Here is a 26,900-nt window from a genome sequence, read left to right on the forward strand (position 1 = left end):
AATTCATCCACTCTATGAAGTCCAGGGTGACTTGCTTAGAGAGTCCCATAATACTTGAAGTGCTTGGCACTTTTTTTTCTGCGTATTGGTTTACATCAGAAATAATCAGAGACCTAGGTATAATGAGATTGTAGCCATGTAAATATCCCCATAAATGTGAATCTTCAAAAAATTGCCAAATTATTGTGCTCCAGAATGTACTTTTTCATTTAGAGCTGGTCTACACTTGAAACACTACAGCAGCACAGCTGCAGCACAACAGCTGCCGTGCTGTAGCACTTCAGCGTAGACACTGCCTACAGCAACAGCAATTGGAGGGGTTCTCCTGTCTGCATAGGTAATCACTAAGAGGCAGCAGCTAGGTCGACTGAAGAATTTTTCCATTGACAGATTGTTAGCTACGGGGGTGGTTAGGTCAGTTTAACTGCGTTGCTCAGGGTTAGCTGGGTTGACCTAACTTTGTAGTGTAGACCATGCCTTAGTCTCTTGCCTGCATAGTTGGTGAAGATAATATTCAGAATATAAATCAATTAAACAGATGCAGTGATGTCTGCCTGAGTCTGCAGCTGCCCTGAAGCAGCTGGTCCAAGAGATGTGAACTGCACCATTCATCTCCTCTGGGTTGTTATGATGAAATCTCATATCATTTCAAATGTCACCCATTACAGCTCTTAAATTCAATGCCAGAAATGGGGGCAGGGTGCAATTGGCAGCTAGCTTGTCAAGAATTACTAATGTGAGTACCAAGTAATTCAAACTGTCCTCCCAAGCTTAAAATAACCTCTGCTCATAGATGATGGGAAAGAGATGTATTCCCTTTCTGTAACAAGCATCCAACTATTTAATAGGTAACAAAACCGGAAACTCTTCCTTATCTATCTGCCAATATCTGTATCTTTTTCCTGTAGCTTCTGCAATGCAATTAAACATTGACAGTACCAAAATCTACAGCACATTTCAAAATTGAAAATTTGGGGGCATTGTACAGTAAATTGAATTTGTTACCAAATTTAAATAACACAAGGGATGTTATCTGAGCTGGACTTCTTGGAAGTAAAGGTGACCAGAGCTGCATAATTTCAAGGTTTCTGCTGCAGTTTTGGGGTCCCAGTCCCTACTGTGTAAATTGCATCTTGTGCCCTTGGAATAGTAAAGGAACCTGTTAACCCACTGTTTCAAATTCACTTCAAAATGAGACCTTAATTCTGTCATTGATAGCATGTGGGTGGACTGCTATCCTGCACAGAGCATTGCCTTCTGTGGGACTTAAACACATGCTTTCATGAATAGGGATATTTTTGCTGAATCATGGCAAGAAATCATTTACAATTATTTCAGACTGGAAGTCGCAGAAATGTGCTGTCTGGGGTTCTGTGGGATGTATAAATTTTGAGGTCTTAATCCAGATATAAGTGGACAAGCATCCATGTTATAAAGACCACCTTTGTGGTTGGTGGTTGATCAGCCTCATTGGTAGAGATGGCATTGATTTGATTTGGATATAGAGATTGAGCAACCCTCTTGCTGAGATACCATTTCCTTGAAAGGGACAATATATAGCTGAAAATATATTGAAATGGAAATTGCAAGGGGCAAAAAAAATTACGCATGTCCTTTTTATCCAATGCCCCCCCACACACACACATGCGCGCTCTTCATGATAGTAAACCAGGAAGTCTTAATTCTAGAGTTTCCTAACTTTTTAGTGTTTGACTTTGCATCCTTAAAATTCTTTTCATGTTCTTGGATGAGTTTTAGTATAATTGGTTTCAGTAGGATTCTGGAGTTGATAGAAACATTATTTTTAAAGGTTCTGGTTGCATGTGAGCAAATTGCATTTTAATGTTTAGAAATCATTTTCCAAAATGTAATTCACTTTCTCTTGTATTTAAGTTCTAAAGAGTCTTTAAGAAGCAATTCTCCAGTGGAAATGGAAACAAACACAGAACCAATGGATCCCCTGAGTGCAAATGTATCTGCACTTGCAACACAGCCAGAGAGTAAGTGCACTGAAATTATTCAAATTATGTGCAAATGAATATCCGAAGCAGAGTGGCTTAAATGAGTAGAGCGTTGGACTTCCCGGTTCTACCATGGGCTTCCTGGGAGAGCTTGGGCAAGTCATTTTCCCTCTTAGCACCTCTGTTTTCCTATTGGTAAATGGAGGGTAAGGATACTGACCTCTTCTGAAATGAGTTTTGAGATCCACGGAAGAAAAGCACTGTATAAAAGCGAGCTATTTGTGTTAATATTAACTTTACTTTTTATTAGTCAGTGAGACTTGGGCAGAGCTTTTAGTTTGTTAAGATGGCCTTTAGCCTCTTGAGTCTTTGGATGCAGCAGTGAACATTCTGTGTGGCCTTCTCTCCCTCCTGTCATCTAGCTTTTCCAGCACATGCTCAAGGTGGATTAAAAATTACCAGATCAAACCCGTGTTACCCCACTTCCCAATTGCATTGTTAATGAACATAAGTGCTAGAATTCCAGGATCTTCACACCTAACTGTGGGCTTGTCTACATAGGTAACTTACCAGGAGACCTGTTCCAGTATGATAATACCAGTATAACTCCCTGTGTGAATACTCTTGTTCCAGAATAAGTGTTAAAATGAGTTATATCAGTAAATTTCCCTGTGTTGACAAGCCCTAATTTTTACCTGCTGTGTGGGATTTGCAAAGTAAACAAAACTGCAGGAAGATTATGTATGATTATAGTAGACGTTATCCTCCTACGCATCCTCACTGATTTGTAGTTGCTCATTAACTATAAAAATCATTAGCAATATCCTAATTTGTTTCTCTGTATCAGCCCAAGGAAGTGTTGCTATGGAGGCCAGCTCAGATGGAGAAGATGATGTGGAAAATGCAGACAAGGTAACTGAGACAGTAATGAATGGCAGCATGAAGGAAACACTGAGCCTTACCGTAGATGCTAAAACTGAAACAGCTGTCTTCAAAAGGTGAGGAAACCTAGTTCATTTCTCTTATTCACTCGAGGTGTACACTATTTTTTTGTTCCTCCTTTAAAAATGTTTCAGATATGTTGACTGAGCATTTTATTCAGTCCTTTTGGGAGTATTTCATAGAACTAATGGTTTCCAAGACACTAATTAGACATCTGTATGCAGAGATTTTAAACTTAACAACTGACTCCAGTTTTGCATTATCTGAGCTTTCATTCATATGTACATTTCAATAGAGGTTGTGGAGCTAGGTTTTATTCTGCATTGGAACAAAAACAAAACCTTTTGAACTGTTAACCAAATTGTGTTGAGATGTCAGTTTTTGGATTGAGACTTGTTTTTTCATTTAGGGAAGGTTTTGGGTGAGTGAGCTACTGCTTTGAGTATTGGTCCCTACGTTTCTTCCACTGTAGGTGAATTCTTTCAAGCAGTGCTCTTTGGTCCATATATGCACCCGTGCCATCTATCTGCTTTCAACCAAAGGAATTAAAGGGTGGAGCAGAGAGGACTGGACTGCTGCTCCAGTTCCTTCTTACTGCCATATGACCTGGATCAGAATGTCCAGTGTCTGGAGCTAAAGTGCTCTCTTTTGGCCTTTCCACTGCCTTTATAGTTAGTTTTGTAAGAGTTTTATAGCTTTTTAGCAGAGTGTTCTAGTTAGATTTCATACCTCAGGAGGCCCCCGCCCCCGTCTCTTCCAGCACTGTAATTGTTGGTGCTTTTCTGAGTTACATTATCAAATAAAAGAATTTCTGATCCTGAGGTGTCTAAAACTGAATCCAAAATTACTTGTGCAATAGCAGCAGAACTGTGTTTAGAGCGTATATCCCCTTACTGCTATATGTCGGTGATGCTTCTGTATATATTAAAAAAAAAAAAAAAAATTGCAATGACTCTTTTTGGCCAGTGTTTGAGTAAATCACACATCTGTTCTCCTCGTCTACCCCTGTCTCTTTGAATTTTATAGTCCATTTTTAGTTTGACTGGTCTTTATTTTTTTGATCCATGCAGCGTGAAGTCAATTACTACTATTACGGTTCTTTTACCTCTTACCTAAGATGCTTCCATTCAGAAGTACTTTGCTATAGAATTGTGAGTTCTGAGAGCCATAGAAGAGTGGGAAAAAAAATTGTAGAAAGATATTTTGACTTCTAACCCTCTGAAGGAGATTATATAGTTAGACCTGAGCTTCAGATGAAAGTCCCAAAATACCTTTAATTTGAAAGGAACTCCCCTAGACTAACAGCATGCCTAGTAAGACAGAGATCAGGTCAATGTGAAAGATGGGAGAGTAGCTTGGAATAGGACAACACATAACTTGCAATCCCACATACCGGGGGAATGTTCCGGAATGCAGTATGGTGAGCTTTGATCAAATCAGCTCTCTGATAATTGTAATCATGCACCTTTTCATTCCTTGTAATCCTAATCTGTAAATGTTTCAAAGCAGTGCACAGAATTTTGCGGGAGCAGTTGAACTCCCATTAGAGTCAATATTTGTGTGACTACAACCCCATTTGCTGCTTTGGAAGGCTTAGGGATGTGGGGATGTCTAGAAGTAATGAGGATATAGAAATTTGCATCAGTCCTTCTGGCTTGTTCCTCCTTGAGTTAGGCACTGTATACAAATTCTTACCATATTCTCTCATTTGAATTTATTTAGGCTGCTGCTGATAAAAAATTGGTATAATGAAACTGACAGGGTCCCAGAGAGACTTAGGTGTTCAGATCAGTCTCCCTCTTTTTCCCTGAACCATGGGAATGAAACTTGATATTGCACAAGGGGTTTTCAGTAAATGTATTTAGGGCTTACTTTAGGTCAGCTAATTTATTATTACCAGCTGTTGTTTGAATTGAGGTAGCACTTGGAGGCTGTAATCAGAATTGCATCCCCTTTATGCTAAATTACAAACTTGGAGGTACACACAGTTCCTGCCCCAAAGAATTTTAATTTTAAAGGAGGTATCAAAAACATTTGGGAGAGAAGATGGGGAAAATAGTTACAGGCATGTTTATTTGCAAAGACAAAACAAATACCAGAAGTCCCTCTGGGCATGTGTCATCAGTTGGGGTTGGTTTTTTTGTTTTTGGTTTTCTTTTTTGTTTTTTGGTAGGCATCTTGAGAAAAGTTGCTCTTGAGGAAGGATTTAAAGGAGAACAGAGTAACAGGTTTATGGACTAGTTAGGAAGGGTGTTTCATGCACTCTTTAGTGTTGCTCTTTATGGCAGTGCTTATGGAAGAAACGGATAAATGGTTAATGAAAGCTGACAGAGTAGAGATACTTAAGTTGTGAAGGTCTGTAAAGACTAGAAGTTTGAATTTCAAGCAGTGAAGAAAGGAGAGCAAGTGGAGAGACCCAGAAGTGGGAGAAAATTCTGGCCATGTCACAACCTATCTGAGAGGAGAAGATCCAGATCAGACTTTTAGTGGTATGAAGAGAAAAGGGGTTAGCTATGTTAGGGAGTCAATATTAGGAAGATTTGGACATGGCCTGGATGTTGTGCAGGTCTTGAACAAAAGTGGAGTCAAAGCTGACAGCCGTATTACGGACCAGAGTGACAGAAAGGATAGCAGGTGTCAGGTGTGATGGAGAATGGGTGGAGTGGGGAGGGCTTTGAAGGAGACAGACTGAGTTAAGTTTTGGTTATTACATTTAAGTTAATGGCAAAACATCATGTCAGTTTGGATGGATGAGCTCTTAGGTACTACTGTAATGCAAACAAATAATGGAGGGAGATGGGTCAGTGGTAGAGAGATGTCAGTATGATTGGCACAGAGGTGGGAGCTGTCAGGTCATCTATAGATGGGATCTTCAGGAAGAAAAGTGGGCCAAGGACAGAGTCTTGTGAGATGGGATACCTGGGTAAAGTGAGAGATGAAAGCAGGAGGATCCACTGAAAGAACAACCAAAGTAGTGGGACAACTGTGAGAGGAGAGTCTCTTAAATCTTAAGGGAGAAAAAGGACTGACTTACGTCATATGGTGGCAGGTTTACAGTTTGAGAGGTATGGTATAAGGTTTGCACTTGAAATCAATGAAAGGTGGTTGGCTGACATCTTCTGGGTATGAACATACCCATAACAGAGTAGCTAGAAAAAAAATGTAGCATTGGAGTGCAAATGGGAAGGGTGAAAACTTCTTTTTTTAATAAATACAGTTCTTCTTCGAGTGATTGCTCATATCCATTCCAGGTAGGTGTACGCGCCGCGCGTGCACGTCTGTCGGAAACTTTTTACCCTAGCAACTCCAGTGGGCCGGTAGGTCGCCCCCTAGAGTGGCGCCAGTATGGCACCAGATATATACCCCTGCCGGCCCGCCCGCTCCTCAGTTCCTTCTTACCGCCGTGTCGGTTGCTGGAACTGTGGAGGGCGGCTTGCTGACCTCCACGTCCCTAGCTCTCCTGTTCCTGTTCGTCATTTGACTTGTAAATAATTCTTAGTTAAGTAGTAGATAGTCTTTTAGTATAGAAATAATTAGTTAGAATCTTGTAAATAGTTATCGAGTGTTGCTTGCGGGTGGGCCATTGCCCTCCCCGGCACCGGGCCCATGCCTGGCTCGCCGGGTTTCAAGCAGTGCTCGGCGTGGAAGAAGCCGATGCCCACGAGCGATCCCCACGACGCGTGCCTTAAGTGCCTAAGGGAATCGCACATTAGTGACAAGTGCCGCATTTGCAAGGCTTTTAAGCCTCGCACTAAAAAGGAGAGAGATCAAAGACTCTGCGCTCTCCTTATGGAAGCGGCTCTGTCTCTGGCACCGGCGGCACAGTCAGCCAGTTCTACTCCGGCACCGGACCTCGCCGGCACCGCCAAGACTCCCCGGCACCGACCATCTCCGGCACCGGGAGCAGATCTACGTCCCTCGGCGTCTGCGACACCATCAAGGCAGGCCCGAGTGGACCGCCCAGCACCTACCTTAGCCGCGGCACCGCCTGCAGGACTGCTGTCGACTCCGGGCCCGGAAGGTCCGTCGAGTCCAGCCCCACCTAGCTCCCCCATAAGATCAGGGGTCAAGCTAAGGGTCCCGTCGATGCCGGAGACTTTCGCCTCGGCTCGGGACTTAATTGCACTGACGGAGCCATCTCAGCCTCAGCTGGCACCCCCGGGACGCATAACTTCCAGGGGTAAGCCGATGCTTCGAGCGCTGTCTCCCGAGTCCCGGCACCGATCACCCCGGAGGCGCGAACACTCACGCTCGGGGCGCCGCTCGGAGTCCCGGCACCGGTCGCCCAGACGGTACCGGTCGTACTCGCGGCACCGATCACCATCCGCACGGGCCCGGTCGGGCCCATCTCACCGCCGGCACCGAGACTCCAGGAGCTGTTCACCTCGGCATTCGGCGTTCGGCCCCACGGTCGAACCGGTGGCAGGTCCCGAACCCGGTCGACCTCCCGGCACCGAGCTGGTGGTAGGTCCCGGTCTCCGCTGCCGTCCTGGCACCGTATTCTCAGAAGGTCGTGGTCCTGCTCCCGGCACCGACATCGCTCCCGATCCCGGTCGGGATCTCGGCACAGATCATCATGCCATTCTCGGTCCCGATCCCGGTACTGATGTGGGTCGCGGCACCGAGGGGAGCGTCAGTCACGGCGCATAGAGCTGCATACCAACCAAGCTCAGCCCCCCCCCCCCCCGGCCTTCTAGGGAGCCGTCAGTCTCCTCCCACACTGACAGTGTCTATGCCATGGCACAGGACAGGTATGTGGCCCTGTTCCAAGACCCTCCACCACAAGAACGAGGGCCTCCACAATGGGAGTTTTGGACCCCATGGGCATACTCTCAGGCCCAGGGTCTGCAACACATTACCCCCCGCCCTGTGGCGGAGCGCAGACCACCGGAGGCGACGGCGTCTAGACCCCTTCACTCCCCGGAAACAGACGGTACTCACCGGGACCCAGAGCTCCCTCCAGAAACGGAAGTGCAGCCCCTCATGGAACCCCCCGTGGACACTTTGTTGCCGGGGGTCTCCTCGTCCTCGTCTCCGGATGAGGCAGTGGCGGGTACCTCGTCCTCCAGTCCCCCCCCACTGGATTTGAGGGCACACCAAGACCTCCTCCGCCGAGTGGCACAGAACCCGAACTTGCAGGCGGAGGAGGTGTTGGAAATTGAGGACCCGGTGGTGAGCATCCTTTCAGCCGATGCGCCCACCAGAGTGGCCCTACCCTTCATAAAAACGATCCAGACTAATGCCACTAACATCTGGCAGTCACCGGCCTCCATCCCTCTGACCGATCAAGGGGTGGAGTGAAAGTACATGGCCCCCTCAAAGGGCTATGAATACTTATATGTTCACCCGACCGCCTGCTCGTTGGTGGTCCAGTCAGTGAACGATAGGGAGTGCCACGGGCAAGAGGCCCCAGCGCCCAAGTCGAAGGAGGCGAGGCGGATGGACTTCCTGGGCCGCAAGGTCTATTCGGCGGGGGCGCTACAGCTCCGGGTATCAAGCCAACAGGCCCTCCTCAGCCGCTACTCCTTCAATTCCTGGGTAGCGGCGGGGAAGTTTGCGGAGCTCTTGCCCCAGGATGCATGCCAGGAATTTTCCACCATCCTGGACGAGGGCAAGAAAGTAGCAAGAACATCGCTACAGGCCTCCCTTGATGCTGCCGACTCGGCCGCTCGGACCCTAGCTTCGGGGCTCACGATGCGCCGGATCTCTTGGCTGCAGGTCTCTGGCCTTCCGCCGGAGCTCCAGCACACAATCCAGGACCTCCCCTTCGAAGGCCAGGGCCTGTTTTCGGATAAAACAGACCCTAGACTGAAAGATCTTAAAGAGAACAGGGTCATAATAAGGTCGCTGGGCATGCATACGCCGGCGACACAACGCAGGCCATTCAGGCAGCAAAACCAGCAGCAGCAGCGGCGGCCATAACCTCAGTTCCGCCCGCGGCAGGACCCTTCGAGGCGCCGAGGCAGGAACACCCGCCGCAGGCAGTCTGGTGGGCAAACGGGGCAGAACCAAGGCTCGACCAAGACCCCTCCAGGGCCTAAGCCTTCATTCTGAAGGTGCGCCCGAGGGCGCAGTACCAGTTTCCCCTCCGGATCCTTCCCCACGGTTTTCCAACCGCCTTTCCTTTTTCCTTCCGGCGTGGACCCAAATAACGTCGGACCGTTGGGTCTTGCATACGGTGCAGGCCGGTTATCACCTGCAGTTTTCTTCGCCCCCACCCTCCCACCCACCATCCCCGTCCCTCTTCAGGGACCCCTCTCACGAGCAATTCCTCCGTCAGGAAGTGCACGCGCTCCTTGCCAAGGGAGCCATAGAGGCGGTTCCGGAAAACGAGAAGGGCAAGGGGTTTTATTCCCGTTACTTTCTAATCCCCAAATCCAAGGGCAGCCTCTGGCCCATCCTCGACCTGCGGGAACTCAAGAAGTATATCGTGAAGTTGAAGTTCTGCATGGTATCCCTTGGAACCATCATCCCATCCCTGGATCCCGGAGACTGGTACGCCGCCCTCGATATGCAGGACACCTACTTTCACATCTCTATTGCCCCCCAACACAGGCGTTTCCTCCGCTTTGTGGCCGACCGCCAACATTACCAATTTGCGGTCCTTCCGTTTGGCCTCTCTACGGCCCCGAGAGTGTTTGCAAAATGCATGGCAGTCATCGTCGCACACCTTCGACGTTGCCGCATCCACGTCTTCCCCTACTTGGACGACTGGCTGATCCGAGGCACGTCGGAACTGCAGGTCCGCGACCATGTCGACAGGATCAGCACCCTCTTTGCGGCCTTGGGCCTCGTAATCAATGTGGACAAGTCTACTCTACTCCCCACGCAGCGGATAGAGTTTATCGGGGCCGTTCTAGACTCTGCCCTGGCCAGGGCCTTGTTACCCTTGCCCAGGTTCCAGTCGTTGTCGGACATCATTCTACGGTTGCGAGCGGCCCCGCTGACCTCAATACGAACATGTCTGGCCCTCCTAGGCCACATGGCAGCCTGCACGTTTGTAACGGCATATGCCCGACTCCGCATGAGACCTCTTCAATCATGGCTCATTGCGCAGTATCGGCCGGCCAGACAGTCGTTGGACACGGTCGTCACCGTCCCCCAGAGGGTGCTGGACTCTCTTCGCTGGTGGCTGGACCAATCCGTAGTCTGTGCGGGGCTCCCGTTCCATCCGCCCCAACCTTCGGCATCCCTGACCACGGACGCCTCCGATCTGGGCTGGGGGGCTCACTGCGGCACCCAGAGAACTCAGGGCTTGTGGACACCACAAGAGATCAACCTCCATATCAATGTACGAGAGTTGAGAGCGGTCCGCCTTGCTTGTCAAGCGTTTGTCCATCTCCTTCAAGGTCGTTGTGTCGCGGTGTTCACCGACAACACGACGACCATGTTTTACATCAACAAGCAGGGCGGCACCAGGTCCTCTCCCCTCTGTCTCGAGGCAGTATGTCTCTGGGAGTTTTGCATAGCCCATTCGATTCACCTTTCCGCCTCCTATCTCCTGGGAGTGTGGAACACCCTAGCGGATCAGCTGAGCAGATCCTTCCATTCGCACGAGTGGTCCCTCAGTCCGGACGTCGCCCTCTCACTCTTCCAGAGGTGGGGTCGTCCCCGGATGGACCTCTTCGCGTCCAGGGTGAACAAGAAGTGTCGAACATTCTGCTCCTTCCAGGGTCGGGAGCCAGGGTCTCTAGCGGATGCATTCCTGATCCCTGGACAGCCCACCCGTGTTATGCTTTCCCGCTCATTCCGCTGATTCACAGAGTTCTCATCAAGGTGCGCAGAGACAGAGCCCGGGTGATTCTCATAGCTCCAGCATGGGCCAGACAGCACTGGTACCCCATGTTGCTGGACCTCTCAGTAGCCAACCCAGTTACCCTGCCCCTTCATCGGGACCTGATCACTCAGGACCACGGCAGGCTCTGTCACCCGGACCTTCCGTCTCTACACCTTACGGCATGGCTCCTGCGTGGTTGACAGACTCCGAGTTGCAATGTTCCACCCCGGTTCGCGAAGTTCTCGTGGGCAGCAGAAAGCCTTCCACCAGAGCGACTTGGAAGCGTTTCTCCTGCTGGTGTTCAGAGAAAGCTCTTCGCCCTATGGAGACTCCCGTCACCACTCTTTTGGACTACATCTGGTCCCTTAAGACCCAGGGTCTGGCATTGTCGTCCCTCCGGGTCCACCTAGCCGCCATCTCCGCGTTTCATCCTGGAGTGGACGGATGTTCTGTCTTCTCTCACCCTATGGTGGCGAGATTCCTGAAGGGGCTGGAGCGGCTTTATCCACAAATTCGCCCTCCGGCCCCTTCATGGGACCTCAACCTGGTCCTGACTCGGCTCATGGGCCCTCCATTCGAGCCATTAGCTACTTGCTCCCTGCTCTACCTCTCGTGGAAGACCGCCTTCGTTGTGGCCATTACCTCAGCTAGACGAGTGTCAGAGCTGAGGGCCCTCACGGTGGACCCACCGTATACCGTCTTCCATAGAGACAAGGTACAGCTGAGGCCTCATCCTGCCTTTCTTCCCAAGGTGGTCTCAACTTTCCATGTGAACCAAGAGATTTTCCTCCCAGTCTTCTTCCCCAAGCCCCATTCATCCCGCAGGGAGCAGCAGCTCCACTGGCTAGATGTCCGACGGGCACTAGCATTTTATGTGGACAGGACCAAACCCTTCCGCAAGTCCCCTCAGTTATTTGTGGCAGTAGCGGACCGGGTCAAGGGGCTGCCGATTTCCTCCCAAAGGTTATCTTTATGGGTTACCTCCTGCATCAGGACCTGCTACGACCTGGCCCAAGTTCCGACGGGGCGTGTGACTGCTCGCTCCACCAGAGCACAGGCATCATCGCTGGCTTTCCTCGCCCGCGTGCCAATACAAGAGATCTGTAGGGCGGCGACCTGGTCATCGGTCCATACATTCGCTTCCCATTACGCCCTGGTCCAGCAGTCCAGAGATGATGCGGCCTTTGGTTCTGCAGTGCTCCAGGCCGCGACTTCTCACTCCGACCCCACCGCCTAGGTAAGGCTTGGGAATCACCTACCTGGAATGGATATGAGCAATCACTCGAAGAAGAAAAGACGGTTACTCACCTTTGTAACTGTTTTTCTTCGAGATGTGTTGCTCATATCCATTCCACACCCGCCCTCCTTCCCCACTGTCAGAGTAGCCGGCAAGAAGGAACTGAGGAGCGGGCGGGCCGGCAGGGGTATATATCTGGTGCCATAGTGGCGCCACTCTAGGGGGCGACCTGCCAGCCCACTGGAGTTGCTAGGGTAAAAAGTTTCCGGCAGACGTGCATGCGCGGCGCGTACACCTACCTGGAATGGATATGAGCAACACATCTCGAAGAACAACAGTTACAAAGGTGAGTAACCGTCTTATGTTTCCTCTCCACCCTCTCCCTCCTGTAGGCTTCACAGCTGTAAGGGAATTCACACATGTTTCATGTATAGTTCTAGCTGAATAAAAACACTAACCAACTACGTAAATGATCATTTTTTCTCAAATGTGTGCTGTTCATAGTTTTTTTTAGTGATATGCAACATATGCCAGTTGTACTTTAGCTTCCATATGAAAAGATGGCTTCTTCAGTAATTTTGAATGAGTAGAGTGTAATACAAATAAGTGGCTTTATAAAAAGAGAAATATAAGGCTGGTTTTGCTGATGTGCTTTTCCATGGACAAATTTAGTTAGTGCTAATTTTGAAAGGAACCTCAGGTCTTTTATACTTTTCTTCTTCTATTTTTTGCATACTTTTGGCTTCAGAGTGTTGAAATCCTATCGGTATGTACGGTAAAGGCTGTGATTGTTCTCACTTCAGCACCAAGCACATTCTTTATTCCCTCCTTGCACTTGTATGTAATTGTATTTCATGCATTTTTTCAATCCAGTTTAAGTGGGCAGAACACTGATGTGTTAATGGTTGTCTACAGAGTCCAGATTCCCGTGTTTGATTTCCATGCTTCAATCATAATTCAAAAACCATTTGCATGTAGTCTGGACCTTTCTCTCAGTCTTCCACTATTGCATGAAATTCCCTACATCCATAACTGAAGTTAAATTGTAACCTGCTTTTTATTTAGTGAGGAAGGAAAATTGTCTACCTCGCAAGATGTTTCTTGTAAATATGTGGTGGCGGAGAACACAGAAGCTGTAGAAGAAATTCTTGCTACTCCACAGCCTGATAGCAGCAGTCCCGAACAGAGGTAACCTTATTACAGGCTGCTTTCAAGCCTATTACCAGCTGTTTATAGCATGTTTTCTAATAGAACTGATCCATATATCTACAATTTCTGGTTCCAGAATCCATTTATCAGCTCTTGGCTTTAAAGGTCTTTTCTGTGCACATTAATCTATTGTTTGTACCTGTTTTGTTTTGAATTCTTACGAGTTGTATTTTTTCTGTTAGTTTTTTTCAGAACTCCAGACATTATTTCCTCTGAAGTATTTCATCCAAATCCCTTTAATCCCAGTACTGTGTGTGTTGTGCTCAGTATACTGTAGCTAAAATGAGTTGTTGCCATTATTTTGCGAAAAAAGGTGGGTAAGGTAGTCTTTTACTGGACAATCTTCCGTTGGTGAAAGACAAGCTTTTGAACTACACAGAGCTCTTCAGCCCGAGACCTATAGAACAATTCTGTTTAGCTTGAAAGCTTGCCTCTTACACCAGCAGAAGTTGGTCCAGTAAAAGATACTGCCTCACCCACCTTGTCTTTCTAATACCCTGGGACCAACATGACTACAACAACACTACAAAGAACATTGTTTTGCAGGTAGTTTATTGGGTTGAAAATATAAAAGGCTTTAATGGTCAAACAATTTCCAAAAGATGGGGAAAACCTTAGTCTTCTCAAATGAAATTAATATTCAGACTCTGTTAGTTGGAAACTGAAGTACTTAACATATTTGTAGGCACTGAAGTGGTGACTGACACTGAATAATGCAAAAAACTGACCTGACTTCACCTAACCTGATTTGAGGAAGGGATGATGTTTAAAATGGAGTTTGGGTGGAATTAACCCCTAAGAGGCAGCACAAGGCTTTATGCACGGCTTATTTTGAGGGCATAACATGACATTAAGTGATGAAAGGTCTTTGTGACTCCTGCCTTTTGACTTACAGTGGAATATCCTGGAGTCTAGAAGCAGAGAGATACAGGGAAACCTTGTATTTATCACAGAAAGCAGTTTTAACTTTTGACTTCAGACTCTCCATTTAAAATGTGATATACAGCAATTTAATCTGTATTTAAATCCACTTTATTCACCTTTTGTTCATTTTTTGAGGTGCTTAAGATATCTATCCCCATTTTGTGTTGTAATAGACTTTTCAGGATTATATTTTGAATCATGAGTTGATATGGCTGCATAAAACGTAAAACAGTCATTTAGAAAATGACAGTTAATTTTACTCTTAGCTCCTCTGTCCTATCCTGCACAATACACTATATTTGATGCTTTAGCACAATAAGCATGAGCTCACAAATGCTGCAAACATGGAGAAAGTAAAACAGCGCATTAGAAATCTTACTGTTTCAGTTCTCATGGATTGGTGAAAGTGCCAGTAATCCAGCATCCCACCTTATTTTATTGTAATTTATCAATTTATGCTGGTAACTCCCATCTTTATAAATGATTTTGAATATATTGCTTCCCTGGACAAAACTGTTCAAAATGTGTACAAATCATTTGTGCAAATCATTTGTGTCTTGAAGCATAGTCTCCTTAAATCATCATGAACTTACCGTCGGTCTCCGGCTCAACGTTCGCGGTTGCCACCTTCTTGACACGATTCGTCAAGAAAGAGGCACCAGTCCCCTGTTATCCACATCAGTCCCAGTTGCTGATGCCTTAGGAATGATCTCCCTCCTGCCCCAGCCCCACACCCGCTCCCTGCACCAGCAATACCAGTCACCTTGGGAGCAGTCCCGGTGTCAGTGATCTCAAGGCAAACTCAGGCCTTGACAGCCCCTCTGTGGTCCCTGGAAGGGGGCTTCTCCGGAACAGAGGGACATTTGAGCCCTTTACCTCAACCTCAGCGGCGAGACTGGGCATCTGAGCCAGTGGTGGCATTGGGGCAGTGGCAATCAGGACAGCGGCCTGTTCAGTGGCCATGTTGGAACACCTGGGAGGTTCTGGTCATGGTATTGCCCCCATCAGCTCAATTGCCTGCAGCAGACACGGAGCAGCGACCGCTGGCACCGTCAGTACTGGCCCCAGCGCCGAAAGCACACCCAGTGACCAAGGCGTAGGAGGCTACATCTATGCCTGAGCCATCTTTCCCAGCAGAGGAGGAGGACCAACCTCCCCCTCCATTGGTTCAGTCCTCCTTCTCATCACCTAATGAGATGGTCACGGGGCCCTCCAGTGCCAGCCCACCTGATGACTTTAAGGACCCTGAGGCTTGCTTTGATGGAGGGCGGACAACCTGGGCCTGCAGGTGGAGATGCCCGAGCAAGAGGACACCACCTTCAACATCCTGTCAGCCTCCACTTCTACATATATTGCACTACCCATTCACGAAGGGGTCCTGAAAATTGCCAAGGGTATCTGGCAGATGCCCTTCTACATTCCTCCTGCCTCAAAGGAGGCTGAGAAACACTTTGCGCCAGCCAAAAACTTCTAATGCCTTTATAGTCACACTTTTCCAGGCTCGCTGGTGATCTCTGCTGCCAGTGAAAAGGAGAAGCAGGGACACACCAGTGCCATGCCACGAAATAAGGCCAAAAGACTCTACTTGTTTGGAAGGAAAACTTATTCCAGTGCAAGTCTACAGTTTCGTGTGGCAAACCACCAAGCCCTTCTGGGCCGCTGTACTTGAATTTATGGGGAGTCTCATAAATTGAAGGACTGACTCCCCACAGGACCAGGACCAGGAGTTTGTTGCATTGGTGCAGGAGGGTATTTCGACAGCTTGCTGTGCTCTTCAGATGGCCAGGGTCATGGCGGACTCGGCAGCCAGGGTGGTGGCATCTTCAGTGATTGAGGCGCAGCTCTTGGCTTAAGATTGCAGGTTTCTACCAGGAGGTGCAGACCTCTATACAAGACCTTCCTTTGACAGAAGCGGTCTGTTTTCTGAGCAGGCTGATGTGAGGTTGCACGGGATGAAGGACACCCTGACTATCCACACACTGCAGTTGGTGCGTAAACGATTCTGGCCACCCCCTCCATTGAGGTCATGGCAGTCTCACCCTGGACCTGCAAAAAGAGAGGACAGGGACACTACTTTTAGTCATCACTGCCCTTCTACCTCCTGCTCACCTGCGCAAACCGGCCAGACCAGCCATTCTATGGGGCAGAAACACTCATTTTGATGGCATGGTTGAGAGTGATGCCCCAGTCAATTCTCCAGATCCACTGCTACTTTTCCTCAACCGCCTGTTCCCCTACCACTCAGCCTGGCTGCAGGTTATGTCAGATCGCTGGGTTCTGGCTATAATATCATAGGGCTGTACCCTGAAATTTTTGGTCACTGCTGCACCACCACCCCCACTTCCCTGTCCCTCTTCAGGGACCCTTCTTACAAGCACTTCCTCGTTCAGGATGTCAAGAACCTCCTGTGTCTAAGGGCTGTGGTGGAGGTTCATCAGGGCGTGCCAGGAAAGGGGTTCTACTCCTGGTCCTTCCTAATCTCGAAAGTGAAAGGAGGCCTCAGATCAGGGGTGGGCAAACTATGGCCATGGGGTTGCGTCCAACCCGTCAGAATTTTTAATCTGGGCCTTGAGCTCCCGCCAGGGAGCAGGGTCAGGGGATGTGTCACATGGCTCCTGGAAGCAGTGGCATGTTCCCCTGCTGCGCCACTCCACCAGTGGGAGCTGCAGGGGAAGCACCGCATAGGAGCCGGACAGGGGTATGCTGCTGCTTCCGGGAGCTGCTCAAGGTAAGCGCTGACTAGAGCCCTGCACCCCCTGAGCCTCCACCCCCCTGTGCCCCAACCCCCAGCCCTGATTCCCTTCCCATCCTCTGAACCTATCTATCCCAGCTTGGGGAACCCTCCTGCACCCCAAATCCCTCATTCCCAGCCCCACCTCAGAGCCTGCCTGCCTCCTCAGCTGGAGCCCACACCCCAGACTCCAATTTCATGAGCATTCTTGACCTGCTGTACAATTTCTGTACCCAGATGTGGGCCTCAGGCCAAAAAGTTTGCCCACCCCTGCCTCTGACCCATCCTGGATGTGCACCACCTCAACAAGTCTCTCATGAAGTTGAAGTTTTGCATGGTCTCCCTGGTCTCCATCATCCCCTCCCTGGATTTGGGAGACTGATACGCTGCCTTTGACTTGAAAGACTCTTACTTACGCATTTTTATATTCCTCGGTCACAGGCGCTTTCTCCATTTTGTAGTGGGAGGGTGCCATTTCCAAGTCACAGCATTACCCTTTGGCCTCTCTTGGTCCCCAGGGTGCTTACAAAGTGCATGGTGCTGGTTGACGCTTACCTCGAGGGATGGAGGGGTCCATCTGTTCCGTACTTCGATGACTGGCTCATCAAGGGCAGCTCTTTGGAGCAGGTGCAGAGACGTCTCGACTTGGTGCATTCCATCTGCTGTGACTTGGGCTTGTTAGTAAATCCAGAAAAGTCCACATTAACAGCAGCTCAACACAGAGTTCATCGGGACCGTTCTCGACTCCACATGGGCCAGAGCCTTCCTCCCAGAAACACGGTTTCAGGCTATCATGGACCTGATTTGCCATTTAAGAAGGCACGTGCTCACTGCAGCCCACACCTGTCTACGTCTGGTGGGGCACATAGCCGCATGCACATACATTGTCAGCCATGCTCGTCTTCATCTGTGGCCACTGCAGATGTTGCTGGTCTCGGTTTATATCCCCAACAGACACTCCCTGGAAAGATTGGTCACAGTACCAAACCACGTCCTTTTGACCCTGAGCTGGTGGTTGGACCCCAGGTCCGGTGCTGCAGCGGGTTCCGTTCACGGCCCCATCCCCGTCGTTGACCGTCGTCTCCCAATACCTCAGCTCTGGGCTGGGGAGCCCACCTGGGCGAGTTCAACATCCAGGGCTGCTGGATGTGGGACAACCCGGCCCTCCAGATCAGTGTCAGGGAACTCAGAGCAGTTTGCCTGGACTGCTAGGCATTCTTGAAAGGCAACGTGGTGCAGGTCCTGACGGGTAATACTGGAGCGATGTATTATATCAAGAGGCAGGGAGGAGCCAGATGCTCAAGCCTATAGGACATCTGTGTGCAGCACGCCATTCATCTGATTGCAACCCGTCTGCATGACTGCAGGAATATCTTTGCAGATCGCCTCAGCATGTCTTGCCAAGAGTGGTCCTTTCATCTGGAGGTGGTTAGCATAATTTTCCAATGGTGGGGAACTCCCCAGGTCGACCTACCGGCGTCCAGGCAGAACAGTAAGTGCCACCAGTTCTGCTCTATCCAGAGTCTGGAAAGGGATTCCCTCTCGCACACCTTCCTCATTCTGTGGATGAGGTGCTTAGGTATGCCTTTCCACCAGTGTTATTTGATCCACCAAGTCCCTGTGAAGGTCAACCAGGACAGAGTGAAAGTCATCCTTGTGGCTCTGGCATGGCCCCTTCAGCACTGATTCAGCATGCAGTTGGACCTATCGTCAGCCAGCCCCGTCCCGCTGCCTCTTCGGGATCTACTGTCGCAGAACCATGGCAACCTGCTGCACCCAAACCTGGTGGCGCTGCATCTGATGGCGTGGCTGAATGTAGATGAAAGAGCATGTTCATACCGTGTTCAGCACATGTTGCTTGGCAGCAGAAACCCTCAACCAGGGCGACCTACCTGGCAAAGTGGAAAAGGTTTGAGTGCTGGGCTGCAGAGAGACATCTTCGGGCCAAGCAAGCCTTGCTGCAGGACGTCCTAGATTACTTGTTGCATCTGAGACTTCAGGAGTTGTTCTTTTCCTCTATAAAGGTCCACGTGGCGGCTATCTCGGCGCTGCAACCCCCAGTCGAGGGTGGGTCCCTCTTTGCCAATCCTGTGACAGTGCGTTCCTTAAAGGGCTGGAGCACCACTTTCCTTAGATCCGGCAGCTGGTCCCCCCATGGGAACTGAACATAATGCTGTCCAGATGCATGGTCCTCCTTTTGAACACTTGGCTGCTTGCTCCCTTCTCCTCCTGTTCTGGAAGGTCTCCTTTTTGATCGCTATAACGTCGGCCCATAGGGTGTTGGAAATCAGGGCGCTCACTTCGGAGCCACCCTATACGGCTTTCTTCAAGGACAAGGTGCAGCTGTGACCTCTCCCGTCATTCCTGCCCAGGCTGGTGTCCCAGTTTCATACCGGTCAGAATATATTTTTACCGGTCCTGTGCCCGAAGCTGCATGCATTGGATGAGGATGGGAGGCATCACACCCTGGATGTCAAGCAGGCACTGGTTTTCTACATAGTCAGAATGAAGCCGTTCCATATGTCATTGCAGTGGCAGATAGGATGATAGGTCAGTCTGTGTCCGCACAGATAATCTCATCTTGGATCACGGCCTACATCTGTTACTGCTATGAGCTGGCAAAGATATCCTCACCGGCAGTTTTAATGGCTCACTCAACTCGGGCACAGGCGTCGTCAGCAGCCTTCCTGGCGCAGCTGCTGATCTAAGAAATCTGTCGGGCTGCAACCTGGTCGTCCGTCCACATGTTTGCGTCGCATTATGCGTTGACCCAGGAAGCTCGGGATGATGCTGGCTTTGGTAGAGCTGTGCTGCAGTCTGCAAGGCTGTGAACTCCAAGCTCGCCTCCAAAGATTCTGCTTGAGTCACCTACAATGGAGTTGATATGAGCAAGCACTCAAAGAAAAAAAGGTTACCCACCTTTTGTAACTGTTCTTCGAGATGTGTTGCTCTTGTCCATTCCATTACCCCTCCTCCTGCCCCTTAGTTGGATTGTTGGCAAGAAGGAACGAAGAGGGCATAGGGCCTGCAGTGCCTGCTATACCAGCGCATGAGTGTGACTCTTAAGGGGGCAACACAGCCGGCCCTATAGATACTGCTAAAGTAAAGATCTCTGATGAATGGAATGGACGTGAGCAACACATCTCAAACAGCAGCAGTTACGAAAGATGGGTAACAGTGCTATTTATTGAGTTGTGATTTTCTCCTTTTATCAGAAGAGTAACACACGTAGGGGATCTCTTTTACACTCCACTGTGGGTGTTTTAAAAACACCCTGAACTATTTGACTTTTACATGCACTCTTGTTCAGAACTTTAAATTCACTATTTCTTTGATTTCCAACTGTTTATCTGAAATGTAAAAACTGAAATGCTGCAAAACTGCAGCATTTTAAAAATAGCTTTGCAAAACTTGTCAGATGTTTGCTAAAACACCCGGTGTTAGCCTGTGAATAAAGAATTACCAGCATCCACCAGAAGAGGGCTGTCAAAGCTAGCAATTCTTTGCATTGTTCCTGATATCAGTAAATGTTTTGTTTTAGATATCCTTGTTTCTAAATCCCTTTTTGGCCTCTAATGACAAATTTTGGAATGGACAAGGTATTTTAAAATACTCTCTCTAAAGGTGGCTGTCGCAGTAGATTTCATGAGATTCATCACAAGTGCAATATAAATATGTAGATAGATCTATCCCCGTTTTTGGGGCTCCATGCATATATGGTTGGTGGGAGTCCCCTAGGTAAGTTGTGCCATCTCCCCCCTCAGCCCCCTCCCCCCCCAGTCAATAATAGGTCTGTGCTAGGAGTCCCAGAATATCCCAGTGGTTATTTATTTCAATCAATTAGTGAAGGTCACTGCTACAACTGTGATGATTGTGTAGAACGGACTCTTGCCCATTTAGTTTCTTTCTATTTTGCCTCCCAGATTTTTCCTGAAAAGTTGATGATAATTTTCTGTCTAGTGCGGTCTGTCTCTTCTCTAATGTATGTATTTTTTTAAAAAGTGTTTTTAGTGATTGGCAGCCAAAGACTTAGCTAGGGGACTCCTGCTGGTCATGTGCATGTAGAGCACGGACCCAAGAGTGTGGCTTCTCTGTGATTGTACACCACCAGAGAACAAGCATTACAGGTAATTTTTCTTTGTGTGCAGTATAGAATGGTCTTTTTTTCCTTTAAAAAATTTCTTGACATGTTTTCAGTGGATTAGTTATCGCACTGGATGAAAGTGGGGTGGATTTTTATTTATTTATTTAAGGTACATGTTCACCCTCGAAACAAGTGGTGCTGGTTGGAACCACATGAGGCGTTCCATATCATTTGTATTGTCTGAATTATTAGGGAGAGTGTTTACACTGAAACAGTTCTTGCCCTAATAGGGCTCTTGCTTTTTACTTTCTTCCCTTGCCCCTAAACTGTTCCTGATCCTTTCACCATAGTGGAGTGAATGAAATTCAGAATGCTCCTGAAACAGCAGCGCCTAGGTCAGATTAGCACACAGCACAATTTTTAAAAACATTGCATTTATTTACTCTGTTTTTGACTCTGCAAATATTGCTTATATATGAAAAATAATTGATATGAGGTGTACTTAAGTAATATTTTGGCAAGTTGAAGCCCTAGTACAGAATAAGAAGCAGAGGAACTCTCTAAAGGAAATAGAAACATACTTTGTGAGGAGACACTGTACCTTACAATATCACTATTATGTGCATTCCATCAGTGTCTGAAGCCAGTTGCATTTTATTAAAGACCAAATGCAACTTCTGTTAGCTGTGCTTACTTCATTAGTCATCTTCATTAAAGTGCTAAATATAATTAGTGGGAGTAATTAAATGGCAAAAACTTTGTTAATGGGGATTTAAGGTTGCTCAGTGATAGCCTGTGCCTTCCAGAATGTTAAACAAAGCCTAAGGCTAAGCCTACACTACAGTTTGTCAGCATAACTTACTTTGCTTGGGTGTGAATAAACCACCCCCCTGGGCGTCTTAAGTTACACCGACATAAGCACTCGTGCATACTGCTGTGTTGGCAGAGAGCTTCTCCCAACAACATAGCTTCGGCTGTTCGTGGAAGTGATTTTATTCTGCGTCTTCACCAGACGTGCTGTGGCGGCGCAGCTGCATCGGTACAACTGCAGTGCTGTAGGTGTGGAGAATTTCTGATGTGTTGGTCTTACCTGTTCTTAGCGGCTCACCCCAGTGTCAACAGTATGTTCTAGGTGCATGCTCATGGCATGTCTGTTCTTAGCTTCCTAGCCAGAGGGGGGCAGGGCTTCCCCAGATTCTGGCTCACATTGGAGTGGCAGGGACAGGGATGAGGGTGAGAACCCCATTGGTGGGCAGGAGCCCCCAGATTCTGCCACACACCTGGAGGCACAGGGATTGGGGCTCGGACATTACCGGAACAGATCCTGAATCCCAGCTGACGGTGGGCAGGGCTCAAACCCCCAGAAGAGCAAGCACCCCAAACCTGGAACACTTGAGGGGACCAGGGAAGGAGGGTCTCCAGAGTGTGGTGAGCACACATGCCCCTGCCCAATTCTCCTCTCCCCTTGTCTTTGTCACTCTTAGTCTCCTTTCCCAGTGTCTCCCTTATCTCCTCTTACTCCCTGTTCCCACCTATTCTCCAATCTCTAATCACTTCCCTTCCTGGTGAGCATTAGCTTGTGTGGTTTCTTTTCAGAAACTAACTTCAGCAGCTCCTGAATGATCTGCTGTGCTCAAATTACATTCCACTAAAATTAAATTTGCCCTGTGATAGAGGTAGATTGGAACAGTGTACCTGTTTTTATTTTTGGGTTGGTGTTCAGATTTATGACCGTAACACATCACCAGAGCCACCCGGGACTTATGCTGTAGAGGTTGTTTTCCAGACAGTTAGCCCCTCACGCTGCACATGCTCAGTATAATCCACTAGGCACACACATAGGTGTGCAAGCCTTCTCGTGTACATAACCAGAGCGTTTTTTGTAGTAATGTTTTAATTTGATTTCCCTCAAAGGGGTGGTGGGTGTCACATACTCTTTGGGAGGGCGGGTAACCCTCGCACATTTAACACCCTCATGCAATGATCTAGGCCCTGGCTTGAGCTCTATCTATGAACAAAAATAGGTTGCCAGAATCTGTCAATTTCAAGTAAAGCTGTTTTCTTCCAGGTGTTCTATCTTGGGAGCCCCCTTGATCAGATGGCCCCAAATTTGGATCATTAACAGACTCCTACAGCCCCACTTAGACATACCAAATTTCAAGGCAATCCCAATAACCATATAGATTTCAGAGCACTTAGAAAAGGAACCTTTAAACAGAAAGCTGGTCTTAACCTTAACTAGAGTAGAGCTGCCAATCTACTTCTGTGATTAACAAGAAAATGAAAATAGGACATAGCAGGGTGTGTTTTATTTTGTTTTAGTGTTATGGATGCATTGTCTCTTTTCCATGACCCCAATGCTGAATTAGTATATTTTGACAAGTCTTTGGTAGTTCATGTTCTTGCTTTGACCCCCAAACTTGATAGTAGTGATTATTATAAGGGTGCATTGGTTTCTTATACACTTACCATCCTCCTTTTGACCTCTTAGGACTGATCAACAAACCCTTTTAGGAGAGGCAGCTGTTAATGGCCCTGTATGATACGTGATGTCTGCTGCTGTTGGCTGAAGAACACGAACTGGTATCCAGGAGTTTTAGTGTTTCTCAAGGATTTCATCTAGAGCCTGTCAAAGCCAGTCACTGCTGCACTAATTTCGCAAGGGATCAGGACCAGCAACATTTATATTCTAGATTTTAAGACATTGTACAGAAATTCATAAGTGTAAAAAATATTGCACATTGAGAAATACCAATACTTTTTGCGTATGTTTATATTGTATTGTTCTAAATAATGGGTGGCCTGTGAAATAAGAACTTGCCACCCGGGTAATGATAGTAGTAATACTATAGTTAAAATGGCTGTAAGAATAGTTTTATAAAAAAGTGAATACGCAAATCTAATGTATTTGAGACATAACTATTTGACAATTAGTGTGACCAAAGTATTTAGCAGTTTTCATACATTTTTTCACCTTGTAAAAATAAAATTAAAAAATTCATGTTTCTTCCAGGTTGGTGAAGAATTGTAGACCTGAAATGCCCTATAAATGTTATTTTGGTTGTTTTAGCTTACAAAAGTGATTTAAATAAGAATTTTTGGTGTTCAGCGTTTTACAACAGGTTTTTAATTGGTAATTGTTTTCTGTATTGTTTAAATCAGATCAGAAATGCAAGTCTATTGGTAGAGATTTTAAGTATTTATTACTACAACTTAGGTGACAAATTGATGTTACTGTAAAGCCATATGTTCTGTTAGTCTTGTTTGCTTGAAACAATACCTTACAGGTGAAACACTAGAATATTTGAAGTGCACATGGCTGCTTGTTTTTTAAAGTGATTCACCTACCTTTGAACCCATTCACGAGATTTACTTTAATACCAACATTATACAATTGAACATTTTAGAACAATCTACATATTTAAAACAGCATAATCCTGTTAGACAAGTGAACTAAGTGAAATGCCTGTGCTGCTAATGTAATTACAGTACATGCATTTTAAAAACAAAATTTGGCACCTGAGCATGTTGATTGTTTCTTTCACTGTATTGATCTGTGTGAGGCTTTCATTTGTAAGTTCTAAACCATTTTTTTCACAGCTGGTTTGTATATATATATAGTGATTATGGAAACTAATTCTGCGTAATTTATAATTTTCTATGTCAGTATGAAATTCCAACAGCCTTCTCAAACAAACAGAAGCAATATACTGTATATTGCCACATTGGTGAAAGGGTTAAAGTACTTCACCTCTTGCACTTTTAGATGCAAATCCATTTTTATTTCTGTAATAGGAAGTTAGTCATTTATTTTTACATTGTTTTCCTGACCAGTATTTAAAGCCAAAAGGATACTCTAAACAATGGCCAATGATTTATTTTAGAAAGTGTCCCAAGCAACGTGCCTAAACATTACATTGCATACAGAAATAAAAAAACAAATGTATAATGGTATTTCTTTTAATTCTTCCTGTCTTGCATTTCATACAATGTAATGCTAGAATATCTCCACAGAGAGATTCCATGTGGTAAACTCCAATAAATTACTTGATCCATCTGGTGAAAACAGAACCACAACGATCTTCAGGGTAAAAAAGGACAACCAGTGTTACTTATTTGTGCATAAATGATGCAGGAACCCACTCACTTTAAAAGGGACACTTTTTTTTTAAGAATGGAATATTCCTACTGTCTTACTTCCAAGTGAGGACTCCTGAATATATTTCACATGTTGATTTCACAGTATTTTTAATGCACTACTGCTAACTTTATCTGCTATCTTGAGGATATCCTTTGTTGTATTTTTGTGGTGGTTACTGAACCAGTTATCTCAGTACCAAAACCACCAACTTTGGCTCCACATGTCTGGGTTCCAGGTATGGTTCTTGGTGGCATTAATACTGCTCGTTTCCTCTAGTGACCTCCTGTTCCCTAGCAAGCAAGGAGACATGCATACAGATACCCGCTGAAGAGTTTTGCAGTAAGATGGGGGTGTTTACAGGGATTACGAAGATCTGATGAGGTTTGAACCATTTCTGTGTTACATTCAAATCACAAAAGGTGATAGTTCTAATTCTCTGATGTATATTACCTACACCAGAAATGTTGAATCATGAAATGGAAGTTATAGAAAATAAGTAAACTTATAATATCCAGATTGTGCTAAGTTTCCAGAAGTATTTTTCTTGTGTTCCCTCCCTGCCTCTTGTATTAGGAGATAGTGGGGTTTAAAGGTATAGTTGGAGAATCCCACTGACCATTTGTGAGATTTGAATGGGCTCCATCTTAATCACCCTATATGTACTGATTGAGATTTTAACTTTTTATGGTCAAAATTTGTAAATATGCCCCTTTTCAATTTTTTTCTGTATCAGCTGTATTAGGTCTTAGCCGCTATCACCCAGTTACAGCAGAATATTGTCCAACAGTGCTACTTTTATGAGAGAGTTCAAAAGGTTCAACAATTGGTAGTGTACACTGTGAAGGACAATAGTGATGTTGAGTATAATTAAAAACTGTGGTCTTTTTCTGGTATAAGGTATTTACTCCAACAACAGAAAATTTCCTTAATTGTGTCTCTTTGTGAATTCCAGATGCAGGTTCAGAGCTTCAACTCAGTTATCTAGCAATGAGGACAAGCCCATCCTCTTGGCAGGCTGCAACCTTCCAAAACTCAATCTATAAACATGAGCTGTATAATTAATTTGTATAAAAACTGTAGGGGTAGGACTTTTAAGGTCACACAGATACCTGGGATCATACTGTATTTCTGATTCCTGGTCTAGGACTACTATTTGAAAGCTTTCTGGTCCAATTAAGTGTTCTTAGCCTTGGTTGCAGGATCAAACCATAGGCCCTTACTTCAGTGGCACTAAATAGCATGCTAAAGTACCTTGCTGAATTAGGGTCTTAAAGATCAGATCATTCAGATTCTCTCTGGAGATGTCGGTTCCACCACAGATGGGTAGATCTTTCCCTTCTTACATTGTAGGAGGTAGTTATAGCTGTAAATTGCTAGAAAAGTGCCCCATCGCATTCCTGCCCTAGAACATTGTCTCCCTGACAGTGCAGAGCAGCAAAGGAGTACTCTTTTTTACCTGTATAAGTTTTTATTTTGCATGTTTATTATTTTACTACAATTACCAAATTTCCTGTCATTTTCTCTTTCCATTTTTCTCCTTGTTTTCCACTGAGATACACATATAGCAGGAAATGAGTGCCTCTTATTACTTGGTCAGAATCTCTTTCAAATATAGAGGTTAAAACCCGGGTATCTCTAGATCTTCCGCAATGGATCTTCTGTAGTGTTCAGAGCAGTTTCAGCACAGTTAGAACCAGTGCAGCCCATCCTTCAACATATGTGTATGATGGGCCAGAATAAGAGGGTAAGCAAAGCCATGCAGTTCTCTTCTGCCCTCTCAGAAGTGTGGCCTCTGCAAATAGATCGATTGAGACCGAACAGTCCCTGTTGTAACAGCTTACATTTTTTGGTCCTTGGGCTGCTCCCAGTGTGGCTACACTAAGGGCCTCTCCTC

General features: G+C 46.6%; 1 protein-coding gene across 9 annotated transcripts in view; it reads left to right on the forward strand.

Moving 5' to 3' along the window:
* PPP6R3 (protein phosphatase 6 regulatory subunit 3) overlaps positions 1-25,527 on the forward strand; it is a 162,812-nt gene extending 137,285 nt beyond the window's left edge. For 5 of the 9 annotated variants that reach the window (XM_030560726.1, XM_030560728.1, XM_030560729.1 and 2 more), the window contains 5 exons: positions 1,894-2,000; positions 2,809-2,959; positions 12,666-12,683; positions 12,983-13,105; positions 23,357-25,527. In XM_030560726.1, the coding sequence (XP_030416586.1) occupies positions 1,894-2,000; positions 2,809-2,959; positions 12,666-12,683; positions 12,983-13,105; positions 23,357-23,408 (451 nt within the window). In that variant the 3' untranslated portion in view covers positions 23,409-25,527. The other 4 variants (XM_030560721.1, XM_030560724.1, XM_030560727.1 and 1 more) reach the window with 2 other exon arrangements.
* The last annotated feature ends 1,373 nt before the right edge of the window (positions 25,528-26,900 follow it).

The sequence above is a fragment of the Gopherus evgoodei genome, chromosome 4, assembly GCF_007399415.2.
Source record: "Gopherus evgoodei ecotype Sinaloan lineage chromosome 4, rGopEvg1_v1.p, whole genome shotgun sequence".
Classification (NCBI taxonomy): Eukaryota; Metazoa; Chordata; order Testudines; family Testudinidae; genus Gopherus; species Gopherus evgoodei.